Source organism: Tauraco erythrolophus, chromosome 3 (genome assembly GCF_009769465.1).
Source record: "Tauraco erythrolophus isolate bTauEry1 chromosome 3, bTauEry1.pri, whole genome shotgun sequence".
Classification (NCBI taxonomy): Eukaryota; Metazoa; Chordata; class Aves; order Musophagiformes; family Musophagidae; genus Tauraco; species Tauraco erythrolophus.
Genome location: NC_141467.1, coordinates 69,551,811 through 69,576,530, shown reverse-complemented (window position 1 = coordinate 69,576,530; position 24,720 = coordinate 69,551,811). Strand labels below are relative to the sequence as shown.

General features: G+C 38.1%; 1 protein-coding gene across 1 annotated transcript in view; it reads left to right on the top strand.

Annotated features, from left to right (window-relative positions):
• Positions 1-24,720, top strand: part of STAU2 (staufen double-stranded RNA binding protein 2) — a 175,912-nt gene that overhangs the window by 48,850 nt on the left and 102,342 nt on the right. The window contains exons 6-10 of the mRNA XM_086608697.1: positions 6,109-6,268; positions 11,200-11,307; positions 17,221-17,433; positions 20,335-20,472; positions 23,708-23,839. Coding sequence (XP_086464823.1) covers positions 6,109-6,268; positions 11,200-11,307; positions 17,221-17,433; positions 20,335-20,472; positions 23,708-23,839 — 751 coding nt within the window. The remainder of the gene's footprint in view (positions 1-6,108; positions 6,269-11,199; positions 11,308-17,220; positions 17,434-20,334; positions 20,473-23,707; positions 23,840-24,720) is intronic.

Sequence of the window (24,720 nt, the reverse complement as noted above, 5' to 3'; positions counted from 1 at the left end):
GGAGGCAGGTTTCTGCTCCACCTACAGATCTGCAACTACAGATTCAGTGCCATGGCATCAGATGAGGGCCTGGGAGCTCTTGAAGCATCCAATCCAGCCAAGCCTGAGTCCTGCAGCAGCACCAGAAGGAAGCAGCAAGTGATAACTGGGTGACTGCCTACCACAGGGGATGGAGACCACCATCTGTGAACCTGACCTGCTGTGCAAGGGGGTTTACTTCTCACTGAGGGCTTGGACTGGGTCATTGTAGAGAGACTGCCAAGGGTTGTCTGTTCCTCAGACTAATACCTACTGCTGCTCTGCATTGTGGGAGTAATGATACTGCAAGGGGACATGTGGAACATAACAAGCATAACTACAGAGATTTGATTTTTGACAGCTGTGGCATGCTCTCTGAGGATCAATGCTTGAAAGAGACAGGATCCACCTGACCAAGTACGGCAAGCATCTTTATCAACAGGTTGGCCTATCTGGTCAAGAGAGCTTTAAAATGATGGAAAGTGGAGTTGACCTATAACCAAGTGAGGAAGTGATGGACCAATTTAGTAAACAAAGACTCAAGGGTGATGTTGACAGGAGAGACTCTAAAACCAGCAAAACAGGGCTGAAGGGATCCCACCTCAAGTGCATGCACACGAGTAAGGAGCAGCCTACAGGACATCATGAAGGAGGAAGTCCTTATACCCTTTCTAGGAAATCAGTACACTTGAGTTCCTATCTGAAGTGCTACTACACTAACACAATTAGCGTGAAGAACAAACAGGAGGAATGAGAAGTCTGCGTGCAGCTGTTGCAGGGCTGCAGCCTTGCTGGAATCACAGAGGGATGGTGATATGGCTCACACAAATTGAGTGCTGCAATCGATGGATACAGGGTCTTCAGGAAGGACAGGCCAGGATGGCAAGAACAGAATGCTGTCCTTTATGTGAGAGAGCAGCAGGAATGCATGGAGCTCTGCCTGGGGAGGGTGATAATACAGCTGATAGTTTTTGATTCAGGTCTGGAGTGTGTACCAATGCAGGTGATACTGTGGTGAGTGTCTTCTACAGACTGAATCATCAAGAAGTAGATGAAGTACTTTGTTTTTCGGGTAACTGGAAGAAGGTCCGTGGCCATAGGCTCTGGTCCTCATGGGGGACTTCAGCCACCCCAGTATGTGTTGGAGGGACATCACAGCAGGGCACAAGCAATCCAGAAGGTTTCTGGAGTACATAAATGACAACTTTCTGACATAGGTGGCTGAGGAAACTTACATTTCCTCAATTGAGGAGCTCACATTTTCAAACAAAGAAGAACTGGTCAGGGATGTGAAGGTTAGGGTCAGTGCAGTGACCATGAGACAGTGACAGGATCTTGAGAGGAGAGAACAAGGCAAATATCACAGATCACAAACTGGACTTCAGGATAGCAGACTTGGGTATCTTCAGAGACCTGCTTGGAAGAATCCCAAGGGAAACAATCCTGAAGAGAGAGGAGGAGTCCAGGAGAGCTTGTCAAGGTTCACCTCCTTCAAGCTCAAGAACAGTTTAACCCTCCATACTGACGTGCAGCTAGTCAAGCAAAGGCAGCAGGAAGCCTACATAGATGAACAAGGAACTTCTGACTAAACTCAAACAGAGTTTGTGATGCAGGATGGATATAGAGACACTGTACAAGTGTACCGGTATGGGATTAGGAAAACTGAAGTCCCTCTGGAGTTGAATCTGGAAAGGGATGTCAAGAGCAACAAGATGGAATTCTACAGCAGCAAAAGGAAGACTAGGGACCCGCTGTTGAGTAGGGCAGGGGACCTGATGACAAAGGACATGGAGAACATGGAGGTACTCAAAATGCCTTCATCTCAGTCTTTACTAATAAGAGTGGCCTAGGTCCCTGAGATCAGTAGGGAGGTCTGGAGCAGGTAAGACTTACCTTTGATGGAGCAGAATCAGATTGGAGAACATTGAAACAGACAGGGCAGGTCCATGATGCCTGATGAGATGCACCCATGAGTGCTCAGGGAGCTGAATGATGTCATAGTGATGCAACTCTTGATTATCTTTGAAAGATTACTGTGATTGGGGAGGTATCTGAGGACTGGAAGAAATAAATTTCACTCCTATTTTCAAGAAGGGCAAGAAGAAGGATCTGGGAAAATAATAAATCAGTCAGCCTCACTTCAGTCCCTGAGAAGACGATGGGGGATATCATCTTGAAAACCGTTTCTGAGCATATTAACAATGACAGATGACTGTAAGTCGTCAGCATGGATTAAAAAAGGTAAGATTGTGCCTAACCCATCTGATAACCTTACACAGTGAGATTACTAGCTCGATGGATGAGAGGAGAGAAGCGGATGTTGTTTATCTTGACTTTATCAAGGCTACTGGCACTGTCTCATGAACTCATAAAGCATGGCCGGAGAGCAGTTTGAAAACTGAACAGTTAGGCTCAAAGGGTTGTGACCGGTGGCACAAAGTGTAGCTGCAGGCCAGTCACTTGTGGTGTACACCAGCGGTCAATACTGGGGCCAGTACTGTTCAATATCTTCATTAACGATCTAGGGGATGTGGCAGAGTGTATCCTCAGCAAGTTTGCAGATGATACAAACCTGGGGGGAGTGGCTGATGGACCAGAGTGTTCCTCTGCCATCCAGAGGGACCTCAACATCCAGGAGAAGTGGGCAGACAGTAACTTCTTGAAGTTCAGCAAAGGGAAATGTAAATCCCTGCACTTGGGCAGGAATAACCCCATACATCACTATACAGTGGAGGCCAACTGGCTGGAAAGCAGCTTTGCAGAAAAGGACCTGGGGGTCCTGGTGGATGACAAGTTAAATATGAGCAAGTAATGTGCCCTTGCAACAAAGGTGACCAACAGCATCCTGGGCTTTGTTTAGAAGAGACTTGTGAACAGGTTGAGGGAGATCACCCTTCCCCTCTACTCAGCCCTGGTGAAGGGCTGCATCTGGAGTGCTGGGTCCAGCTTTGAGCTCCTCAGTACCACAGAGACACGGACAGACCAGCGCAAATTTGTCGAAGGGCCACTAAGGTGATTAAGGGACTGGAGCATCTCTCATCTGAGGAGAGAGTGAGAGAGCTGAGACTTAGCCAGGAGAGGAGAAGGCTCAGGGGGATCTTATCCATGTGGATAAAATATGTGAAGGGAGTGAATAAAGAAAGTGGAGCCAGGCTCTTTTTAGTGGTATCCAGTGAAAAAGAGGCACAAACTGAAATACAAGAAATTCTGTTTAATCATAAGAAAGGAAGATACTTTCCTACTGTGCAGGTGGTCAAACACCAGAGCAGATTGCCAAGACTGAACACGAAGTGGCCCTGAGCAGTCTACTCTAACTGACCTGCTTTGAGCAGGGGATTTGGACTAGAGGATCTCCAGAGGTCACTTCCCATCTCAACTATTCTGTGTTTCTGTGGTAAACTGAGGAAAGACTTTCAGAGGAGTCATTAGTGGTGTAGAGGAGCCAGGGACAGACAGCTCTAATCTGTGGAAGCTGTGGAAGAAGTGGAGTTGATGGTGACTATACTGATGAAGCTTTTAGTTATTTTTCCTTTGATTTTAAAGAAGTGTAATATTTTTCACCTTGGAAATACAGTTTGACCTATGTTTGGTGTCAAAGCCCTGTTCCTGATTCTTAGGTATAAACTCTTTCAAGGTATTATTTACATCTATTGCCTGCATATTCCTTTAATTTATTTTCAATATTCCCTAAACCAATATTGCAAACCAAATAAAACTAATAAATCTTGGGGAATTGTTGATATAGGAAGCATTTTACGTAAACTCATTAAGTGAAGGGAAAGGGCAAAATTGTCCCTTTCACTTGAAAAACTACCATTCTTTTTGAGGTAAATCTCAGTCTGAAGCGTTTATTTTATTTATTTTTATCTTTTTTATTGTAGATTTTGTCACATTGGTAGTGTCCTGGTATTGTGTTTGTACCTTTTAGAAGGAGTGGGAGGCAGAAGGGGGATGCTTTATGTCAGAAGCAATGAAGGACATTGAAGTAGCTGTTTCTTTGGTTTGACAGCTGCTTTGATAACAAATGGTGCTGTGGTGTTTGAGTTTCATAATGCATTTAGAAGCTTTGTAAAGTTCTCCCAGAAAGAGTGGTCAAAACACTGGAATGGGTTGGCCGGAGATGTTGTGGAATTTTCATCCTTGGAGATATCCATGATACCCTGGACAATGCCTGAACAAGACTGTAACTTCAGAGCTTGACCCTGCTTTGAGCACTGTGATGGCCCAGATAACCTCCAGGAGCCTTTCCAGCCTGAGTTATTCTATAATTTTATGAAAATGTTACATAAGCAAATGCATTTCCATTTATGCCTTAATAATTCCCTATAACTATGTTAAACTGTAAACAGGAAAGCAAATACCCACTTTTTGCATGTCGTAAAGGCAACTTAGCTCACCCCTCCGAGGCCCTATAGCCAGAGGCTTGTTGGAACCAGTATTATGGTTTTCCTCTTTCCATATAAACGTATTTTTAGAATTAGGTACAAAGTTCAGCAACACTGAGGCTGGAGTGCCTATTCATACTTATTTGGGTTTGAAGCCTGCTGCTATCTGAAGAACTTTTAATTTTGTTTCATAGTTGGAACAAATCTTTTACAATTATTAATGAAAAGTCAGAAAATCTTCATACAAAAAAAATCACTATCCATGTCAACAGATGAAAATGGAGACAGCGTACTTTAATAAGGGTCCTTTAGGAGGGAGAAGGAAAGTGTAGTACTTTGCTGTGCTTTTGAGTGATTCTTGTGTTGTTGTGACAGACCTAGCTTTTGGCCACGCTTTTGCAATCCTGAGCTTTTTTACATGGCTGTAAAATACGTACAAGTTATTTGTCATATATGAGAAATCATTTCTGATAGGTATATATTTTTCCAAGGACTGAATCTCCAGTGTGTTGGAAAAGCCTTCGTTTGAGGAAATAGCACAGGCAGACTAGACCATGGAGCGAAGAGTATGAAGCAAATTCCCTCACCTATGTAGAATATAATTGGAGAACTTTTCTCTTAAAAGATTATAATTTTAACAGTGATTAGAACTAATTATCTGTGCTGAGTTGTTTTTCCTGAGTCGGAAAGTGGGGATGGAATACTACTTTTCTGTAGAAATTGCTTAGGTGGACAAGCCCTTATGTTTGTAGTTGTCACAGTGCTGTGGCAGGACCTCCCAAACCCAAGAATGACATTACATCTCTTCATTCGCGACTAGCGAGAGACAGGTTTGAGGATAGGGAGTATGGGTTGGATTACCTATTTCTGCTACTGAAAATAGAGGTGTGGAGTTGATGATGTGAATAAAGATACTGCCGCCTTTGAGGAATAGTGGCTGTGCCAGTTCATAGGAAAACATTCAATTTTTTTGCTTTATCTTTCCTTCGATGTCTTTCAGACATACTCAGAAAAACAAACCCTCTCATTGTACTTGGAAATTTCTCTATAGTATGGAAAAAATAAAGGAAAGCAATGTGGTTGTGATTGCTGCTTTTTTTTTCAGTTCCTGGAAAATGTTTGGCTATTAGAGTTGGAGGAGAGCTTCTCCCTGTCCCCTGTTAATGCTTTTGGAAGAGAATTCCTTCTTATCCTCTACAACAATTTCAATACTTGAGCTTTAAAGCAGAAGTATGATGTCCAGATCCCTCACTTTCTGCAGTCTGACTTTTTGTTGTCCCCAAGAGCTGAGCTATGCCGGCAGGTTTCAGATGACAGACCTCACAATCCTCCTTTGTCAGTGCCACTTTCCTGTGGGACAGGAGTTGTCTCCCAGGCATGGCTTCCACTGGAACTTCTGGTTCTCTTTAGGTTTAATCTTCTCGAGACTCAAACCAAGAAGAGAGCAGGGCTGGGCTGTTGGGCTGAAGTATAGTAGAGCTCGTTGCAGAGCCCTGCAAATGTTGGTGAAGAGCTGATTTGCATGTAGGAGCTGCTGTCAGAGTTACTGACAGCCTTGCTGAGGAACAGTCCATGTATTTGAGTGCTAAGTCTTATTCTGTGAGAAAAGATAATGTTTTGTCCCTAACAACTACTCTGTTACATAAAATTGATGGTTAAAATTCGTAACTTGTATTGTTGTTTTCTTTTCATGACTTCTTTCCAGGTATCACTGCCCAGTGCCTAAAATTTTCTATGTCCAGTTAACTGTTGGCAACAGTGAGTTTTTTGGTGAAGGAAAGACTCGTCAAGCTGCTAGACATAATGCTGCAATGAAGGCCCTTCAAGCTCTCCAGAATGAGCCTATTCCAGAAAAATTACCTCAGGTTTGTGTTTCAGAAAACTGTTCCTAATCTTCACGTTAAGATACCAAATCAATCAATTTAATTGCCAGTTTTTCAATGTTTAATTTTTAGTGATTTTTCATATTAGCCTCAGTAATTAGAGAAGTAATACTGAAAAATTATTAGTCTTATTTCTTTATAACAGTACACCTAACATGGAACTAGACTTAAATAACAAAAATAAGTAAGCAGTTTAAAGATGGGATTGTCAACAGTGATTAAGAAAAAGTAGAATCAAAATAAGATAAAATATTTGAGATTATACCAAAAAAGGAGAAAATATCCATTTAATCAGTGGCTTTATGGAGAATGAATTATTAGGCTTAAATGTGTGTTGTGCCATGAATGTGATCTTTTAAGTGGAAATTACTTGTCCCCAGTGTACCTAAGAAACTGATGGAGCTTTCTGACAGCTGCTGATCACCTGTCTGATGGGTTTAGGCTTTTAGCCACTTTGTTCGTTTTTAAGTAGGTAGCTTTCTTGCTGCTGTGTTTGTAGGTGGTGTATATTCCTACTTAAAAATGAAAACATTTTGTCATATATTAAAACAATATTTAACAGAAAAATTATTCTCAGAATAATCTTTGCAAATTGGAAGGACAAATATAATAAAATTACCCAGTCAAATAAGCCAAAATAAATGCATGAGGAGACAATCTTTTTATTTTGTACACTCTTTCTGTTGACTCCTGTGAACAGTACAAAACATTACTAATAGTACCTTCATTGTCTTGTGTGTTAGTTTTGAGCTGCTTTTTAAGAATGGAAATAATTTTCTATATTAAAAAAAAAAAAAAATCTTTGTTCTTTCTGCCTCACCCTGCATCTATGTCCTCCTTTTGATCCAAAAAGTGTTTGACTCACCCTTTTGTTTTGCTATATTATTTATCTGGATCAGGAAATTATCTTCAAAGTCACTTACTATAATTAATACTGATTTTTTTTTTTTAAAGAGGAAAACTATTAAAAAAGAATATGTGAAGTCTTAGAAGGAACCCCTGTTTTCCTTTTCGTTGTTAATTACCTTCCTTTCTCTTTTGATTTCCAGTCAAATGTATCAGTTGATAATGAATCCTTAGCACAAACCTGAGTAGGAATCTTGTATTATTGAAACATATTTTTAGCTCAGCATGCTCTTAGTTTTTAAAAATTATATGTTTAATATTGTATTTTATCAAAAGAATCTTTGAATTCAAGTTATCCATTAATCAGAATGGAAATTAAACCACTCAGTGCATAGGATAACAAGTAGTAGACAGAAGGAAATAATGTATATCAGTAACATTGTTTATATATGTAGCCCATGTACATATGTAATTTACCTAGCAAGAGTATTAAAATCTTAACATTCTTGCCTAATTGGGTCTATTTAGTGTCTATTTACATCAGTGTCTGTTAGGTTGTGCGGGCTTTTAGAAGATGTTGTCATGGCCATTTGAGTTTCCTAAATTCTTGTAGCATGCTGTAGTGTTGCCTCTTTCATGAGCTAATGAAGTAACTTCATTCTCATCACCATAAGTTATGTATATGTAAACTGGATCAAATCCACAATTAGCTGTGAGAAAAATAGAGAAGACTTGTCAGGAGACAATGCTCTGTAGATTAGCTGAGACATTCACATAGTACTTGCAAGACCTGTAGGAGCACTGTGGGTTTCTGATGCAGAAGTTGAAGACCACTTTGGGATACTGTAGGATCTCAATAGCAGATGTCTGTGAGTAAGAGACTTGAGTCATCAGTCAGGAAAACCTCTGTGGCTTGGTTATGCTGAGGGTAGAGGGAGCTGATTGCAGGCTAGTCATGAAGAAGCATCTCTGTCACTTCATGGGTTAGAGTTGTAGATGACTGGAGAAGGTTGGAGGTAACAACACTATGCCTTAGTCATGATGGAGTACAAAGGGCTTCGTTGTGTGGAGCTGAGTGTAGCTTTCCAGAGAAGTGGAAGTTGGCTGAAGTAGAGTTTAAGGGCTTCATGATGCCAAGGTTCAGGCTCCTCCCTGCTGTTGGTCATGCAAAGTGTACAGAGGGCTGCTATGCAATAGTGGGATGTGCCCTCACCATAGGACATGATCCAGCTCAGTAAAACTCTACTTCCTTCAGCAGAACTGACCTGCTTGGGTCAGTCATGGAAGATGATTGACTCACCATTCCTCAAACATCATGTGTGGATCGGAGCCAGTACACATTAGAGTCTGACTGGCTGCAATTACATGACTATGTTGAGCTGCTTTCTTCCCCAATCACTGCCACTGTGCTTCTAAGGAGAGGAGACTGGGGAGCAAGAACAGACCTGTTGATACTGATCTAGCCCTGCATCCCATTAGTAACTCAGCCGATTTCACTTGAATGGGATCCATGGAATACAGTACAGTAAATGCATGGGTTTACCTTTTGGCTTTCACAGCCGTGTTTGCTTAATGCAGCCTTCTATTTATTATTCTTTCATTTCAAAATACTCTTTTTTTTTCTTTTTTAAAAATTAATTAAGGGTAAAATCTTTTATCCATATTAAAGCACTGAAAAGGAGTACTGCCATCTTAGTACTTCATTGTGCAAACGTGTAGAAGAGCGTAAGGTGAGCAGAAGCAAGAAGCAATCAGCAAACAGGGCAGGGTTACAGGTGAACGTGAACCTGCTTTCATAAAAGAGCCATTATGTGTCTGCCAGAGCACCTCTGCTGCCTCATAGATGCGAGGCTAAGAAAGGCCTTACAATTAAAGTGTCAGTTGTGGAATGAGGATCAAATTTAAATCCAAAGTGCTTGAGACACTCCTGAACATATTAGGGAAGTTGTATGACTAAAGCTTGAAACTGTGTTGCTCAGTACAAAGGTCTAAGCGTTGAAGTTTATGATCCTCCCTATACTTCACTTACGGTTGGGCTCTCTACTATGTTTGGTGGAAAAATATGCACGGAGTTAAATTGAAAGGGCAGAAAGGACAATTGGGGATTTTCTGGACCAATGTGTTTGTATTAATCATGACATTTTAAACAGTAGTTTCTTCATATGACTCTACATATCTGGTTAAGCTAGAGTATAGCTAGAAAACCTAAACCTAAACATTCTTGACTTAAAGGCTTGGTGACAGTCCAGTGGGCTTCATGTTATTTTATGTAAATTATGCCAGTGATTGGTTATTCCCCATTTCAAAAATAATTTGCAAGGTATTTCTTCTAAATTCATTGAGCTTCATTTTCTATCTAGTTGCTATTTTCTTATCTTTGCTAAATGTAACAAACATATAAAAAATCTGTCCTCCACATACATTTACAGATTATGCTGAAGTAATTTTGCATCTTTTTATAGAACTGATTGTTTCCAAAGTGTCTCAGTGTAAAGTTGTTTTTTCTAATCAGCAGTTCATCCTTATGGCTTTTTTTGTCAGCTTTTCAGATTATCAGTGTCCTTTTTAAAGCACAAACTTAATTGAATACAATACTGAGTAAGGTTCTCACTAAGGTTTTTTACAGGATAGTAGTATCCCACTCTTCACATTTGATACTCTTCATGTCCCCAAAATATATTTTTACTTTTAAATATTGTTCTTTTAACTCTTTTCAGTTGGTCTTTCTCTATGAACCTAATCAATGCTTTGCCTGTCCTGTAAATAATAACCTACATTCTTGATTTCAGTGGTACTTTACATTTCATTATATGAAATGAGTTTGAGGTCCTACATAATTTCATTCTAAGTGCCCTTGTTACTGCTTTGTATTTAGCTCCAGATCAGTGTCAAGGAAGTACATTGCTTTTTCAGACTCAAAATTTTGCAACCATTTAATGAGGCAAAATGTACTCCAACTCTGTACGCTGCTGCATTTTTGGTCCTGCATTAACAGATAAAAGATTGACAGATTTCATTGTTAATATGAAGAACCGAATGCGTTTTAAATCCGTATCTGCATTTTGTAGCTATGCTGGTGGCTGAAGATTTAGATCAGACTTTGTTATGTAAGATGGGAACTCGGCAGGAATCCACCTAATTCAGCCCAAGTTTCTTTGATGTTTACCTCCGCTAATAAAAAATTAGGAGCCTGGCCAAGGTTACATGGCTGTTGAGAGATCCCGGTTTGAAACATTCAGAGCTTTGCAGTTTGAAAGTAGCTGAAAGTGAAACCTCTGAGAACTAAGGAAGATGTGGCCTGGGGGACAAACACCAAAAGGCAGCGGTTGCAGAAGGCGATAACTCTTTGACTGATCCCCATGCTGGTGGTTGTCTGAGAAAAATAAGACTTAACCCAAAGTGTAAAGCAAAGCTGAATTTTAGGCAGGATAATGTTTGCATGTGCCTTTTGTTGTTTTATCTCTTAGCCTCTCTGTTTGTTATGTTCCTATGGATAAATAAATAATATTCCGTGTTGAGCAAGCTGTTCGCTGTCACTACCTTTTCACACTGGTCATAACTCCCAGAGGGAAGTCGATGAAGGGGCCATTAACCAGCTGGACCTGCTGAGGACACCTGTAACCTGGTGACCCAGTCAAAGTGTGAGGGTGATTCACTGAATTTCTTCTGAGAGGAGTACTTCTTCCTTGCTTGGAAGGGGTACCCACAGAGAGACTGAGAAACAGGTCAAAGGGTGTGTTGATCCTCATGTTTGACACAAGAAGTGTGTATTCAGATCAGTATTATCCATGTCATTAATAAGATTAAAATCCATAAAAGTTATTTAGCCATCTATCATTAATTTATAAATTAAAGCGAATGTGTTCCTTTATTATGAAACATAGGTGCATTATATATGGCTTCACGGTCAGCAGGTGTCTGATAATGGGGTGCTGAGATGGATGTACAAAAACTGATTTACAGCATGACAGGAGAACTCAAAAGTCTTTGAGAAATCAAGGGAGAAGTATATTGTATTTTTTTATCTTCTAAAAATTGTAATATTATTATTTATTCTTCGTTTTCAGAATGGAGAAACAGGAAAAGAATCAGAAGAAGATAAAGATGCAAACAAGTCCGAGATCAGTGTAGTCTTTGAAATTGCTTTGAAGCGCAATATACCTGTCAGTTTTGAGGTACGTGCTACGTATTTGTTTGCTAAGAAAGTAATATAAAAAGGTTCCATTAAAACTTAACATGGTTAATAATATTCGCACATTATGAATATGAGATTTAAATTCATGCAAATTGTAAATAAAACAATCAGAGTCTAAGACACTGAGTTGTTAACGATTAAATTAGATGCCTTTTCAGAAGTATTAGAGACTTAATGCTTGGTTGCAAACAAGTGGATGGCAGAAAGACAGTTCAAGTATCTTCTGTATAGTGGTTGGGGGAATAGAATCAGTAGCCCCGCTCAATCTGATTTGAAATAATCTTCGAAACAGTCAGCCAAAGACTTTGCTTTAACTGTAGGCATTCATACACCGAAAAAGTTCCCATTGAGATACTTTGCATCTGATGTGCTGTTTTCAGAAAGTCATGAGAATCTTTTTATCGTCTACACTGTTTGACTCCTTATCTATCTCTACTTAAGCCTTCATGTGGGTTTTTTTTTTTTCACATTTCATATGATTATATCTGTCAACCTGCTTCTGACACCTTTGTTTACCTTAAGGAATAAAGAATATTTGGAATAGCTCCAATGCTATCAATGAAGTAACTACAGGAGAATGAGTGATAGTAACAGGAAAATTTTTCCGATGAGAAAGTTCTAACACAAACTGGTTGTAAAAATCTAACGTTGTTGTGATAGGAACCACCAGATTTTACAAGCTGTTTTGTTTTGTTTTTAATGCAGAAAATACTTATGTAAGTGGCTCTCTAAAGTTTTATTTTTCTGCTTTTTGTTTACATTTAAACTGAGTATATGTGAAGGAAGTGGGTAGTGCCATTACTGGTGATGGTTATTTTCTCTAGTGTTTTTCCTTTTGAAGTATAGGCACATATTTGCATGCCAAAAAAGTAAATTATTCTGTGGCATGCCTTTCAGTGTTCTGTATGCAGTTTGCTGACATGTTTGGCTCATATCCATAAATTGGCCAATGTCAAATGAGTTATTTGAACCTTCTTAGAAATCTGAGAAATCTCTCAGAAGGTAGGTAAGAGAGCCAAAGACAAAGAATATTGGTTTTGACTAAGGAATTCCTCAGTATAATGAACGTGTTTGTACTTCATACATATCGTCTATGTACTATGGACTAATTAGAAAGTTAAGAGAATGTAAAATCTCAAGAATAAACTGGGGTGTCTGGAGGTATTGATGTTTCAATTTGCCACTACATGGAAAGAACATAACTCTTAAAAAGGTCAGACATAATGGAAACACATGCCTGTTTCAAAAAGGAAGCTCGTAATTAACGTTTCAGTTTTCACACATCATTTTCTACCTTAAGCATTTAAAAGTGTTTGGAATAGTTCCATACAAATCAATATACTAAAATACAAGGAGATGCATGGTCACAGGTCACAGAATAGCTTGGAGGTTGGAAAGAAAAGAGGGATAGCGTTTTGAATGTTGTTTCAACTTCATTCCTGTGTTTCAGCTTATTTAAGGGAGAGCATTTGGTAAGGGGAGGATGAAGGCAGAGATACTTAGTACAGGAAAAGTCTAATGTGTCACTTGCCAAAAAATGTTAACAACATTGAAAAAAAGACAGTTTCTTGCTTTCCTGACAGGTTTCGTGTTATTTCCTGCCTTTCAATCTAAGTATAAGTGACATTTTAAAATAGAATTTTGATTGAACTTGGTACTGGCTTGTATTTCAATAAAACTGCTAAGCAATTATGGGTAATCCCCAGGATCTGATGTTTCTAATAGGATTTTATTTACAAATGGTTTTGTGTTATTCCAGGCAGGCATCAAAGCTTTCTCTAGCTTTTTTTTGTGTGATAGCTATAAAATGATCTGCCTTGCCTTCATCTGACGAAGCTTTAGCCAATGTTCCAACAGTGCTGTGTTATGCAACGGAGTAATGGTCATAAAGATACGTAAAGTTCTATGTAAACATGTCCTCAGAATTGTGCAAGGAGTGGAAAATAGGGAAAGCACGCAGAAGCCGGTGGTTTTCTTCTATCTATCCTGTTTTGTGTAAAATGGCTGGTTCTTATTGCCTAGGAACTTCAGGATGAGTTTTAAGGAATTTCTATCTATTAAGTCATTAATTAAAATAAAAGCATTCAATTCTGACAAACAACAAGCTTTACTCCATACTTCTTACTGGTGTGTCCTTAGCTAACCTTTATTCATCAACTTCTAAGTCAAAATGCAACTCCTGTAGGGCATTTGTGGGGCTCTCAATGAACAATTTTTAAGGAGGGATACAAAACTGATTGCTGTAGGAATTGTTAGAATAGCTGTAAAATGGTTGTTTTACCTTTTATCCCCTCCTTGATGGTAGGTTAAAATCTTGCTTTTCTTGGTTCTCTTGCAACATACACATTTTTTATTTCCAGCTTGTCAGTAAGGGTTTGGGTGAGCCTAGAAAAGACATAACTGAGGTCAACAACTTCAGATATTAGAACAAGGTGAGATGTTTCAGATTGTAATTTTATTTTCAGTTTTTTTCTTTAGATTGGAGTACTCTTTCTTTAGAATAGCAAACACTATAATATCTTTTTTTCATTCTCAATATCAGGAGTGAGGGGATAGAGTGCCTGAACAGGCAAATTTTCTGCCCCCTCCAGCCCCTTCCAGTGTTTTGCTGGGAAAAAGAGTTGCAGTTCCTTGTGTCCTAGTCAGATCACAGTGATGCAGAGATTCTGTATTTTGAACCAGGAACAGACCAAATTGCTGACTGTGGGAGACTGAGCAGCTTCTCAGGAGGAAGTTTTACACCCATCTGGCTCCTGCTCTTCTGAGGATTAAGGTTTTCAGATTAGATGATTGACATACTGAGTAGCTCTCATTTGTATTTGGCATGATGGTCACCCTTCCTCACTCCAGTTTTAATAAAACACCCAGACTTTTTTTTTTTTTTTCAACTGGAAAAATCTGGTATGTCTGCCCACACAAGCACATGGAAATATATTGGTATTTTCAAACTCCTAAATAATCATGGTTATTATAATTATGATAATAAGTGACATTTTTTTGTTGACCTGTTTTTTGTCTCCTCTATTTTTTTTTTTCCATTTAATCTTGTTATAATCTGTTGAATTTTCTACCTGGAGTCTCATTAATAATTGAAGCAACGTTGCTCTTTCGTTGTAATCATACTGCTGTTTTTCATTTGTCAGCGTGATTCATTAAGTTGAGCAAAATTCACTCTTGATGTAACTTGACCTTAGATGTGTTTTGGCCCCATGTGTTTTCTCTTGCTAGAGTTATTCTTTAAATCAGTGGAACAGAAAAAGAAAAGTATATTGAACTGTCACCCTTAATCAAATTCTCAGCTTTAAATTAGCCATGATTTGGTCCACGGGTCGTATCTTTCAACTGAGGAAATAGTTTAATGTACTAATGCCTACAGTGTTCTTGGATAGCAAAGGCTGAATTTCTTTTTAGTGTTTTCTGTCCCTAGGCTTACAGCACAACTGTTTGAAATCATGTGGAGTGAAAAGATCTAAAATCTGGGGTTAACCAAAAATGTTGTTAGGTAAATATTTTTTTTGCTAAATTACCAAATTTGGATGTTTAGCTTGATCCGGATCCCATCTGAATCCTATGGGATTCATTCCATTGACAAACACAGACTTTTTTTCATTTGCACACTAACAAAGAAACTGCTTTGAATGTTTTCCAGGCAATTATTTAGCTTGTGTCACATACTTAAAAGTTAAAAAGATGAAAAACACACCAGAATACATTAGTTTTATATGAAGAAATATTTTTTCATGTATATGAAAATATAATCTGGTTTTGCATTAATGTTCTTTTTCATATACATATATATATTTCTGTGCATTTTTATATATATACATGTGAAAACTTATGTAAAACTTATATTTTAGGAACTCTGCAATTACATTTCTTAAGCAAGTTATTTTATCCTTTTTCATCTGGTCAGTATAGATGTTCTTGTATACTTTACTAATACATTATATTGCATGTACGTAGAAACACCTATATAGTGGTATTAGGAAGACCACATAAAGATTAAGGACCTTAACAAGGTTAATTTAGCCATGTTTTACAGCCAACGAGTTGTAATACTTGAATAGCAGTATACAGGGATGGATTAAGATACATCTTTAAAACAGAATGGGATACACTGCAGTATGATAAAGGTGTTCAGCACTGACACGAAGCCCGACTGCACCTGAGAGCGCGAAATCCTGGTACAGGGCTCATCCCGGCTCTGATGCAGGCAGTGCAGCTTCCCGTGGGTCAGTGCCTTGAGAGCACCACAGCCTTCTCATGCGGTGAAGAGCTAGTGGGCAACTTTCAAGTGAGATGATCTTGAAAACGCATCTGAAATCATTATCTGGAATCTTAAGTGTGGGAACACTTCTGCACTACAACAGAAAAAGTCGCGTGCTGGCACAGATGTCGTCTTATCCTGGGAAAATGCGGACAAAGTTGTCTGTTAATTTCCATTTTGTGTCTTTTTATTGATATATGCTGTGATAATTATATTTGCTGGGTGAAGTTGCCACAAAAGAGAGCTTAAAAAAGAAATACAAGCCTAAGGAGACCTCATTACAGTGTAACAGCAAAACTAAATAATGCAAGGGACATGACCTTGATAAAAAGAACTTTAATACAAAACATGTTGTAATAATATTAAGGTTGAAGGTTTCAGCCCATTAAAAATATAATTATTACACCAAGAAGGCTCTAGCACCTTTGCCTCAGTTCCCTTGCACTCAGGCATTACAATTCTTCAACAAATGGTTTGATGTAATTGCACCTACAGAAAAAATATGTATTTGTATTGATTTTGAAGATAATTCAAAGCGGTGCCTGTCAGATGCTCTAATGTCTCCTTATACACATTGCAAGTAACAAAGATTAAATTAGGTAGCTGCTTCCGCCCATCAAACAAAATAACCGAACCTTTTCCCAAATGAGGTCTTTAATTCCTCATGGATATTATCCAGACCAGTATATGGTGCATACATGAAGAGATGACTATCTTAGCACTTACAGTGCTGCGATTTGTTGGTGAATGCATCCCAGCAGTATAGCCTCCTAAAAGGAGATGTGTGTGTGTGTAAAAATGAAGATCGAAAACGAGCTAAAGGAAGGTACATTGCTCAGAACTTCATTTTTCCCCATATTATTGTAACTTTTAATAGTGGAGAAGTACTTCAAATGAGTTTTCTCATTGTCCTCCTGAATATGTTTGGAAGTGAATGAATAAGTGAAACTTTTCAGAACTGATTGGCTTTTGTGTGAGTTATGGTGGCTCTTTTGTTAATTCCTTTCTGTACTGTTGGGAGGGACAGCTGAGAGTCGTGGATGTGAGACTGTGGCAGCCTTTCAAATATATGGGGTATCACTCTGAGTAGTGTACTCTGGCAAGGTAAGAGTTCAGAGCAGGCGTGCTGCCTGCAGCGAGGACAGTGTAAAAATACAGACCTTTCAGACTGAAGTTCGAGATCATAAAAAAAAAAAAAATTAAGAATGAGCAGAAGCGATGCCATACAAACATAGCTTTGAATATGCTGTATAGAGAGAAATAGCAAAAATCTGATGGATCTTCATAAATTTCTTTAGTACGTGAAGCACCTCACAAGGAAAAAAACAGCAGCCTTGGTTTAAATATGCATTATTGTTTTGTATTGTTATTGTTGTATAAATCGTTTTGAAAATCTTGGTCTGCTGTATTTTCTGTGAAACACTGAATATGATGGTTAGATCAGCCTTAATTTTTTATCCTCAAACTTGATACTGTCATTACTACTTGTTCAGATTTTATGAAAACCCATCTAAGTGCCTTCAATTAGCAGGGAAACTACATTAGTAGTGAGGACACTGCAGAAATACAAACAGTAAGTTATATTCTTACAGGGTGACTTGATTCGATGTCATTTTTGTTTAAAAGGTGATTAAAGAAAGTGGACCTCCTCACATGAAGAGCTTTGTTACACGAGTTACAGTAGGAGAATTCACTGCAGAAGGAGAAGGCAACAGTAAGAAACTCTCAAAGAAACGTGCTGCAATGGCTGTCCTACAAGAACTTAGGAAACTTCCTCCTCTTCCTGTGATTGAAAAGCCAAAACTTTACTTTAAAAAACGTCCAAAAACAATATTGAAGGTATGTGTCTGCCTTTGTCAGAATGGAGCATGTTTGCTCAGAAGGTAGCAGTTAGCCACGTTTTCAAAGTAAAGGCTCATTTGTCATTTTCTGTTGATATTATTACTTGTTTGCCCATGCTAATATGCCTGTACTTTTATAAATTCTGAGAATGCTGTGAGAGTTCCAAATATAATGGCTTGTAAGGTGCTTGGCTTAAAAACTGAGCTTGCATCAGTGAAATCTGCAGGGGTTTGTTCAAGTCTAGTGGAGGATTAAACCCTCGAGCAGCTCTGTATAGCTGTGGGATTTTTTAGCATCATCTCCTTTGGGAGGTTCTACTGGAATACATGGTGATTCTCTCCCTGGTCTTTCCCTTCTCCCCAGTTTGAGGAGGGAGAGGGAAGGGAAACCTTATCACTCCCTACAACTACCTGAAATGAAGTTGTAGTGAGGTCGGTGTTGGTCTCTTTTCCCAAGTAGCAAGTGATAGGATGAGAGGAAATGGCCTCAAGTTGTGCCATGGGAAGTTTAGATTGGATTTTAGGAAAAATTTCTTCACTGAAAGTGGCGTCAAGCATTGGACCAGGCTGCTTAGGGAAGTGGTTGAGTCACCATCCCTGGAAGTATTTAAAAGATGTGTAGATGTGATGCTTAGGGACATGGTTTAGTGATGGACTTGGCAGTGTTACGCTAATGGTTTGACTCTATGATCTTAAGGATGTTTTCCAACCCAAATGATTCTGTGCAATAGTATATATATGGGGAAAAGGTGCGCAGTCCAGCTTCCTCCCTTCATGGAGCTGGATTTGTGGGTTCGACTTCAATTTGTTTTGATTGTTGAAATATTTGAAAGAAGTCCAAGAGTTTGTTCGCATCTCAGCCTAGTATGTCACTTGTCAAAACCATCTAAAATAAGCAAATACTTTGGAGAGTGCAAAGCTGAGGTTGGAACATGTGCAAAGGACTGACTTCATCATCTTCCTCTTTTCATTTGCCTTCAAAACAGAATGAGTGATTTTTAAAAAAAAAAAATAGGTTATTAATTAGATACCTGGCTCCTACTGAAATTCTGGAGATCTAGTTCTCAAAAACTTTAGGAAAAAATAAGCATAAGAATTATTTAATGCAAAAACATCGACACTAATGCAGCTTTAAAACAGCAAGATCTGAAAAGACTATAGGCTCTAGCAGTCTTGTTTTGCAAAGTTTTTCTCAAGAAAGATGCTAGATGTATAATAGGCCCATGGCAGGGGGGTTGAAACTAGATGATCTTTGAGGTCCCTTCCAACCCTAACCGTTCTATGATTCTATGATAATAGTATAAAAATCTCATATTGCCATATACTGTTTACCATACAATCTCAAAGTGAATTATCTAAAGTTGGCCATGTTAGAAAGAGACATTAATAGTCAAAATAACGTGGCTATGTAGAAGTTTTTTATTTTTTGAATATCCAAACTTCTGAAATGCTTTCAGTGTGCCCATTTCTTTTAACTTAACCTGCATGTGTTTTGAGCATCAAAAAAGTGGCAACAATAACTTATTTTTATTTGCGTGTGTATTTTTGAGGTTATATGTTATGGCTTGCACTTTATTTAGCTTGCTCTGCATTTTGTCTCTGCCTGGCTCCTTGCCCACACAGCTGCCCTTGTACATGACATTGCCTTAATTCGTTCACCTACATCATCTCTAACAACTTCAGCAGTTACACTATTTAGGATTTGCTGCACTGCTTTCTTAATATAATATCCCTCTCTGGTCTTTGCCTTCAGTTGCTGATCATCTCTTTAGGTTCTTGACCACTTGTTTGTTCTTACTTGAGAAGCTCAAACACACACACTTGCTGATCTTCTGTTACCCTGCAAATGGCTTCATGAAAAGAAAAATCTCAGTAACAAAGTCAATTCTACATTAAAATGCCATTTACATTTGCAAGTTCGTTCTTTGTATTATAGTCTGTAAATCAGTTAAATATGATTTCAGATAAATATTTTTGGGTCTTAATTTCTTCTCCTTAAGATCTACAAACAAATATTTTCATAGCTATTTTCTTTAAGAGAGCATTTGCCATGTGAGTAATAACATATTAAAATCATTTCATAACTAGATAATTTGTAAAGATTGTCATTTTTCACCCGTATAATGTTGGAGAGACCAGTCTCTCAGTCCATTCGTTTTCTCCCCATCAGATCAATTCCCCCACCATACATTTTGACATGTTACTGTGAAGATTATTGTCTGTTAAGCATTTGAAATACTTTGTGAGTGGCTCACAATATGCAACATTTCTAGCTGTTGGAGATATTCCTCTCTGTCTTTTCTAGCTTCACTACATAAAAGTATTTTGAGGGTGAACTCCTATGCCATGCAAACAGAGTAAACCTTCTACATCTTTAGTTGCATTGTAGGATGGAAGCAGGAGTACTGAGAAGGAAGGCAGGAAGGCTGAGAGAGGCATCTTCCTTGTTATATGGCAAATCTTTTTTGTCCCTTTTTAAGTCCTACCTCGTCTTAGTGTACTGCATGTTCCAGCACTGTAGCAACCTGTTTTAAGGGGTTAGGGGGAAGGGTCATAGAAATAGGGCAACGAGATATAATTGATGGATGAATCTGCTAATTTTCATCCATCCTCGTAGGACCTCCATAGATAGATGAGGGTATCAGTACCTTACAGATGCTAGGTATGCACACTACCTGCAACAGTGGCAGACAATAGGTGCATATTTTCTGCCACAGTTTTGAGCGTTAGGATTCTTATCTTCCGTCTTATCATCGGAAGATGGGAAGAAATTTACTTTTTATTCTCTCAAAGGGAGTATTAAAGAAGAGGTAACCCTAGTAAATGATTTATTGAAGCAGTGTAATAGTTGTATGGATGTATTCTGAAATAATGGTTCTTTCATTTAAACCTGTTTTAGACTGGACCAGAATATGGGCAAGGAATGAATCCCATCAGTCGTCTGGCTCAGATCCAACAGGCCAAAAAAGAGAAGGAGCCAGAGTATGTTCTTCTTTCAGAGAGAGGAATGCCTCGCCGTCGAGAGTTTGTTATGCAGGTATCATGTGCTGTCACGTTGGAGATAATGCCCTTGCTATGTTATGTTCAAACTCAATCAAAATGGTGGCATAATATGAAGCAGATCCCTCTGTGTTTAGCTCTTTGCTTTACGGTCAGATATACAAGAATTGTATGAAATACAGCATCAGAAAGCCAGTTTGAACTTTCTTCTTTCTCTTGATGAGACAAATGGCAATTAGGTTATGTGCCTTCTAGATGCTTTTTTCATAGTGTTTTTGCATTTTTTAATACTCTTCTTATTTATTGTTTATTCTTATTATCCCTGATGTTACTGTGGGTTTATTTACTTTTACTTGTCTTTTTGAAAAAAAAAAATATTTTTTTTCTATTGTGGATCAGAGGATTGCAATACAAACAAATATGCGGAAATATGGATATGAATATCTCCATATTACCAAGCATTTTGGTTTAAAAAAACCAGTGTTATAAATGTTGTAAGAACTCCTTTCAGATTTTCAATTTCTTTATGGCTTTCTTCATATCTGAAATACCACAGAAAAAACGCCTTCCATCATGTGTTTTAGCCTGTCCAGTTAAAGGCTCTGGACCTAATACAGAAACAGTAGATCATTAATATATCTTTAATTTTTAAATTATGAACATTCACAAAGATTTGATATAACTATGATATTTTGTTAGATAGCACAACAGCAGGTTAAGAAAGATTAGGAACAGGGAGGAATTCTTTTCTCTTGCGTTTTCACTCAGGGGTAATTTTGTGCTGGAACAATTCAGAACAACATACCTGAACATGTTTTGACTTGTCTACAAAGCACACCAAAATGTCACTTCACATCTTAAGCAGAGTTTATGATGTTCCAGCACCTCCTTCTCCAGAAAAATTCTTATGTTTTCACTTAAATCTCTAAGTCCCTCCTTCATATCTCTCAAGATAAGCTAGCAGTCTTCATTTCCTTGGACTTCAGTGGTCTTTCTTGAGGATCTATTATTTTTCTCTCTAAAGCAAAGAAGATTCCTTTTGTTGCAGAATATGATTTATAAGTATAAACTTGGATTTCCAACTTTTTGTGCTACGTGAAAATGTTTGAAAAAGAGTGATCCTATCACAGACCATCCCTTTTCCCTTGCTCAGACCCCTGTGGGAATGTCCACAGTTAGAGATGGTTGTGTGAGGTGTCAGGAGAGGACTGTGTAATGCAGTCCAGTGTTAGAAAGATAGGCTGAGAAGTTGATTTTCTGTTGGAAGAGTCTCAATAATGGCAAAATCTTTGATTTGAATAAAAAAAAATAAATCTTAAAAGCGATGAATACATAGAAGATTCCCTTGTCTAGGAAGACTTGTGAAAGAGTCAAAGAAATTCCATAGATCAGTTGTTTTATTATGTATGCAAACACTGTAGCCCCATTTTTACCCTTTTGTGATATTTTCACACTAAAATCATGCTGCTGTTTCTCCCACCTTCAGGAGTCTCACTGGATTCATTATGACATGCAAAAAACCTTATCAGAATAAAAAGCCTTTGTATAAACTGCTTAAACAATGTTTTCATTTAATTTAATTGAATGTGGAAGTAAAATATCCAGAGATAATATGTTCATTTTTATCTGTCACACAAAGAGCAAGTTTAGATGTGATGAAATGGATCCAATTACTTGTCCTGACCACTAGATAAACAGAAGAAAACCTCTGATGACATTAGTTGGTGTTCTGTTCCCAAAGTTAATTTCAGAAAGCTCTTTCTCTTTGTAGTCAGACCTTTAATCCTTGATAGAGGTTATAATAATAGCTAAACCAGTTTTACAGGTCTGAGAAATAGCAGCGCATTGATTTATTGTGAGCTGGGTTATAAATTATCATTTTGTCTTGTCCCATTAAAGTCCCTCAATTTTATTGCATATAAACTTGTAGCAGATTGACTGTATTCTAATTGCAGAACTGCATAGAAGATAAGGTTTTTATTTCAAGATTATTAATATTTCTATTTTAGGTAACTGAATATTTTTGTTTAATTATATATGTACTTTGAAGGGACATTCATGATCACTATTTATTTACAATCTCTTCTTTGTATTAGAATTAATAGGTATTTGAGTAAAGAAACATGAAAACTTTTAGGAAAATATGTGCATGATAGTTTGAGGAAAGAAAATAATTATTGAATAACATAAATTACTGAATAACATTTATTAAACAATCGTATACCTGTTTTTACAATTTTTTTAAAGCTCCTTCCAGACTGTTTCAGGTTTTTGACCTCTAAGGTTTCTTTTATTCAAATTGCCTCGACTGTTTTATTATTTTTATTTTATTTTCATTTTCGTGCTTTTGAAACCGTATACTATTTTCAGAGATAATTTGGCAAATAAAATGGCTTAATGAACAGGGCACAATGTAGGTATGAAAGAGCTATGAATGTTGCAAAAGTGAACAGCAATGTCAGTGCTAATATCACAAACCAGGCACATACAGCTTCAGTAGTTTCAAAATGGTACCAAACCCAAGGAAAAAGTTAGAGCCTCGCTCTTTGTGGATATCCATTGGCTATAATTTGTCTTTATTTTGAGATTTTAACTTCTTGTTTCGTGAAAGGCATCTTGTTTGTCAGAAACCCTTTGTGCGGTACAGACTACAGGTCCACCAAGGAGCTCTCTCTCCAAAGATTATTTTGATAAAAGCTTGTCAGGTGTAAGTGCGGAGAAGAAAGCAGCCCCAGCCCTCATGTTCCTTGCAGTACGACAAAGTGGGAGGAATGTGAACATGGTTTTCATCTTTCTTTAGAAACCTCTCTTATTTAAAGCTCCAGGTCATTGTTTGTTTCTCCATTGTTCTGGATACTGTCCCAGTGATGCTGGGGAGCTGCTGTAGGCAACGCTCCTGCAAGGAAGAGGAAGTCCAGATCCTGTAGCACTTCCCGTGTTAAGAAAGAGGAGAGAGCAAGGAGGGGGCAGATGTTCAGCGGGGAGAATGGGGTTGGCCCAGAGGCTGGTGGAAGAGAGAGACAACTGTCTTTGCACTGAGGTACAGAAACATGTAGCTCCTGGGTACAAGTTTGGGGACCTTCTGAAGAATCTAAACAAGTTCCTTTGTGTGAAGCAGCATTGTAGTCTCCTTCTGCTCTATTCTTATTTTTCCAAGATTACATTTTCATCAAAAGAGATGAAGGTTGTTGGTACATCAGTAAGATTATTACATGGTGATATTAAGGAGTCATGCATTTATCCTGATTACGATCAATGTTCTCTTTTTTAAGGTAAAAGTAGGCAATGAGATTACTACTGGAACAGGCCCAAACAAGAAAATAGCTAAAAGAAATGCAGCAGAAGCAATGTTGCTACAGCTGGGTTACAAAGCCTCTACACCTCTTCAAGACCAGCCAGAGAAGGTGAGAACCAATTGTTAATGATGCCCACATTTTCCCCGTGTCTAGATTTCTTAGCTGTATGGGCTAATCAGTTAGTAAGAACAGAAGCAGAAATTTGTGCGCCTCCTGTTTTAGGAGGTTGCTTGTCAGAGATCAGCCTTCATTTAGCTACAGCTTTATAGCTGCAGTTAGTAGCAAGTGCAGCCTCTCCTCCTGTAAGAGTAATTAAGAACAGACATGTAGTTCCAGAGGATAGCGTGTATGCAAAAGTGTACATGTGATGTATGTGCCTATTTCTACTTACAAATCAGGATGAACGTGCCTCTTGCTTGTATTCCATTTTGGGCGTCCATGAGAGGACTGAGAGGAATGATGTTATTAATTTTCATACATGAAGTAGTCATAATAGTCAATGTTTGTCTTCCTGTTGCATATGCACTAAAAGCATTCCAGAAGGATAATGGCCTTTTCAGGTTTGATGACTGAGAAAGAGATTGTGTATCTGGCTTTATATTTTTTGTGGAGAAAGAGTGACATTTTAAATTCATCTGTGTTGCAGGTATGTATTTCCATGTTAGTGATACGTAACTTAGCACTCCTTTCTTGAGATTGTTGAGGGAAGATTTTGTAACCAAAATTGGGTGTTAAAGTTTTGTCTTTTATATCCTGAAAAGATGTTTGATAAGATATTTGGCTAAGCCATGGACTCAGAAGAACTTCAGTCTTATGCAGAGTCACTGCATGTATGTATTTTTGTTATGGCTTAAATGTTTGCTGTGGCTGCACCAGCTAGCTCAGGTCAACAGAATGTTCTGCTGGGCTTTTCTGGGGACCACGTGACAAATCTGAATATAATATATGTATCTTCTAAAATACCCTTTATTTTTCTTTTAAAAAATAAA